Source organism: Tenrec ecaudatus, chromosome 4 (assembly GCF_050624435.1).
Source record: "Tenrec ecaudatus isolate mTenEca1 chromosome 4, mTenEca1.hap1, whole genome shotgun sequence".
NCBI classification, from domain to species: Eukaryota; Metazoa; Chordata; class Mammalia; order Afrosoricida; family Tenrecidae; genus Tenrec; species Tenrec ecaudatus.
Genome location: NC_134533.1, coordinates 184,268,963 through 184,273,083, shown reverse-complemented (window position 1 = coordinate 184,273,083; position 4,121 = coordinate 184,268,963). Strand labels below are relative to the sequence as shown.

General features: G+C 45.1%; 1 protein-coding gene across 1 annotated transcript; it reads left to right on the top strand.

Moving 5' to 3' along the window:
• Positions 1 to 2,789: 2,789 nt before the first annotated feature.
• LRRC3B (leucine rich repeat containing 3B) lies at positions 2,790 to 3,920 on the top strand. The gene has a single exon (XM_075548947.1). The coding sequence runs from the start codon at positions 2,934 to 2,936 to the stop codon at positions 3,711 to 3,713; it is 780 nt and encodes a 259-aa protein (XP_075405062.1). The 5' UTR covers positions 2,790 to 2,933; the 3' UTR covers positions 3,714 to 3,920.
• The last annotated feature ends 201 nt before the right edge of the window (positions 3,921 to 4,121 follow it).

Genomic DNA, 4,121 nt, shown 5'->3' with positions numbered 1-4,121 from the left:
TTTTGTGATGAATACCAGGCAAAGGGAGGGGCCCCCTCTGGGAATAATAATAGTAGCTATTGCTGTGGATGATGTTAGCTGTCGTCCTGTCAGCTCCTGACAATAGGATGAGGTCCTTGTGAATTTTCAAAACCACTGGCTGATCTTTCAGAAGGACATCATCTGTTCCACATCAAAGCCACACACAAGCATATCCATTCAGAGGTGAGTGGTGAAAACGCTGAGGTGCCTTGTACGAAAATCAAATTAATTTTTCCCACATAGATGGCAGACATCCCCCCACTGAACCACTCCCATCCTCAGAACATATATTGAGCCTTGACCCACCACCGTGGCACTGTGAGAAGTGTTTTAAGTGGATTAACTCACATCATCCTCAAAAAACCCCACAAACTTGTCATTAGGTACTTCTATAATCTCTACACAAAGATAACAAAAATGTGGTTCTCAAAGATTGCAAAACATATATATTGCTAATGCGGTTTAAAGCAAAGGGGCAAGCCCAGAGTACTCTTTATTGCTTATTGCTATTTCTACCTTAGATAGAGAAAAGGCCTTGCTCTCTTGGAGCTTGTCATCTAAGAGAGAAAATATTTCTTCAGCTAGATTCTTTCAATCAACCTCATGTGACACATGCACAGCCCTCTCAGAGACGGGCTGCTTGCCCACACCTGATGGATGGAAGTCGCTTGGTGACAGAGGCTCCCTAACTTTTGATGTTGTTCACATTCATCTCTCCCCTGTTCTGTGTCATCTCATTGCATACTTCTAATATCCTTGGCCTTGACCTTCCATTCATTTCTTCGATGAATGTGCCCTTCCCCAACCTTCTGTGTACTTTCCCTCTCTCCCTCCTAGACCATCTCTAGAGTCCCCAAAACACATGCACTGCGGTTTCAAAGGAAAACCCGGGACATGAGGAAATGGTTACTGCAAATGCAATGAGCTGTTGGTGGATGGCTCAGTACCCTTCGGGGTGCTTTGGGGAGATTCCTTGGCATTTAAGGGACTCAGATTCCAAGAGCACATCCACTCCGTTCTGCTGTTGCTAAGCTCATTTTTGCCATGATTAACAACCCAGCTCATTGTGCTTTCAGCTCGCATCCATCTCCTCTTGTGTGCGCTTGGTAACATTTGGAGGTGTTCCCTTCGTAGTTGTCCATCTGGGAGCTCTACAAAAGCAAAAGTTTACAAAAAGCCATGTGTTGCTCACTGCTGTCAGAGGAGTGGGTTCTTGCTATGCTTCACAGATCTCAGATTTGATGTCAGCTACAGATACCTCACCCCACTAGGCAGACGCCTCCTCTGCGGTCTCCGGCTTTGATCAAGATCCATCGCAAAAAGGATTGGGCAGCACCTCAGTAGTGTCAGAAGTGCCAAGCAGAGCTGCCCAGATCCTGCCTGTCCTCATAGAGCAGATGGGGTTGGGAGAGAGCTTTGGGGGTGGTCAAAAAGAGTTGGGAGATTAATGAGTCAGATTAAAGCTATTGGCTTGAGTCCTGTCTCTTCCACCTACAAGCTGTTTGACCTTGGACAAGTCCATAGAAACCCTCCGGGACCCATTTTGCTCCTCTGCATCCTTGTCCCCCAAAGGCCTGGCCTCGTTACATTGATGGGTAGTTCAGGGGCTAGATCTGTCATCTCGCTTCTACTCTTGTACATTTTACCTAATTTGGGCAGTTGCTGAGGTGTGTCCATGAGATGTGTGTGTTGATGTATACATATTTTTTATTCCTTCCTAATTAGAAAGAAAAGCATCAAGTCTTGGAGGCTGGTGGTGGTGGTGGTGGTTAGGTGCTGCTGAGTCAGTCTGCTTATAGCAACCCTGTGCACAACAGAACGCACCACGGCCGGTCCTGCAGCAGCCTCACCATGCTCTTCTGTTTGAGCTCATTGTTACAGCCTCTGAATGAGTCCATCCATTGTGTTGAGGGTCTTCCTTGTGTAAGTTGCTCTCCATGTTACCAAGCATGATGTCCTTGTCCAAGGACTGGTCTTTACTGACAATGTGTCCAAAGTGCATGTCCCAAGTAGCATATCTTACTTATTCTCTTTTCTAAAAAAGACTGGTAAATGTGCATATTATTTGAAAATCCATTGTGCGTAGGGTTATGTTGCTTAGAGAACACAGAATCCTTGGGAAATTTGGTTCAAGGGACCCTTTCAAGTATGATACAATCACAGGAACTCAGAGAGAAGGCACCTGTCTTGAGGATCCTGAGCTGTCCACCCCAAGCCATATTTTGCCATGAAAGTTAGAGTGTGGTTCTCCATTTCTTAAATTGAGTAAGATGTCTCATTAGAGGAAATACTCTGAATTGAGCATCCGATTTAAAGACATGACAGTCCCGTCTATGGTCATTAACCATGAAATATCAGTATTTTTGTCAGCACTGCCCACGTACAAGACAAAATTGTACTGATGCATCTGTTTATTATAGGAAGTGTAGAAAGATGCAATTGAATTTTTATGCTAGAGAACTGAAAAAGGGTTCCTGGTGTGGAGAGGAATGAGACATCTGGGCAACTAGAAACAAGGCGGTGTAATGCGGAAAAGTTGTCATGTACGGAAAGTTTGTTCCATCAGCACTTGGGATTTGATGTGGAGCCGCCCCTTACACATATAACTCCCAGTGGTGTTGATGGAAATTAGGGAGGTAATTTCTGCCTAACCGACGCTCCTGCCTGCACAGAATGCTAGACGCCGGAGAGCATTTGTAATTGCTCGATATCTTCCCTTATAAAAGAGCTAATGACATCTGTTTCCCTTTTCTTTAGGTACCCAAGCGAAGGCATGAATCATGAAGAGGCCCGTGCCTTAGTTGCAACCTTTTGAACCACGAGGGTGAGAGATCAACAGTGTGGACCGGGACCTTTGCTACGCTTGGTGGAGTCAATGAGGAATGGGCCTGTGATTATGCTGACGATCCAGCATGAATCTGGTCGACCTGTGGTTAACTCGCTCCCTCTCCATGTGTCTCCTCCTACAAAGTTTTGTCCTCATGATACTGTGCTTTCATTCTGCCAGTATGTGTCCCAAGGGCTGTCTCTGTTCTTCCTCTGGGGGTCTAAATGTCACCTGTAGCAATGCAAATCTCAAGGAAATACCTAGAGATCTTCCTCCCGAAACAGTCTTACTGTATCTGGACTCCAATCAGATCACGTCCATCCCCAATGAGATTTTTAAAGACCTCCACCAACTGAGAGTTCTCAACCTGTCCAAAAACGGCATTGAGTTTATTGATGAGCATGCCTTCAAGGGCGTAGCTGAAACCTTGCAGACTCTGGACTTGTCCGACAACCGGATTCAAAGCGTGCATAAAAATGCCTTCAATAACCTAAAGGCCAGGGCCAGGATCGCCAACAACCCCTGGCACTGCGACTGTACGCTACAGCAGGTTCTGAGGAGCATGGCGTCCAACCATGAGACGGCCCACAATGTCATCTGTAAGACTTCCGTGCTGGATGAACACGCCGGGAGGCCATTCCTCAATGCTGCCAACGATGCTGACCTGTGTAACCTCCCCAAAAAAACCACTGACTATGCCATGCTGGTCACCATGTTTGGCTGGTTCACCATGGTGATCTCGTATGTGGTATATTACGTCAGGCAAAATCAGGAGGATGCCCGCAGGCACCTTGAATACTTGAAATCCCTGCCGAGCAGGCAAAAGAAAGCAGACGAACCTGACGACATTAGCACTGTGGTATAGTGTCCAAACGGACTGGCACTGATAGAGAGAGTAGTTTGTGATTGCCGTAGAATAAGTGGTTTACTTCCCATCCATTGTAAACATTGAAAACTTTGTATTTCAGTTCCTTTGGAATTTTGCCACTGTTGAACTTTAACAGACACTCCATCATAACAATTGATTTTAGTTTAGGAGATCCGCCCCTTTAATTGTACCCCTGGTGGTATGTTCTTGAGTAATCTGGACATTAGTTAGTTCCATCTACTATTTAATAATGAAATTTATTTTTTTAATTTAAAACCAAATAAAAACTTAACTTTGAACCATGGAAAACAGAGTGATTTATTGGTTAAGAAAACAGTGCAGTCGTTTCACTTGTGTTAAAAAAAAAAAGGGCGGGGGGGTGGATTAAACAGAAACGTGAGTCTT

Bases quoted from the DNA above. Each gene is read 5' to 3' on its own strand.
- LRRC3B (XM_075548947.1), top strand. From the start codon at position 2,934: ATGAATCTGGTCGACCTGTGGTTAACTCGCTCCCTCTCCATGTGTCTC.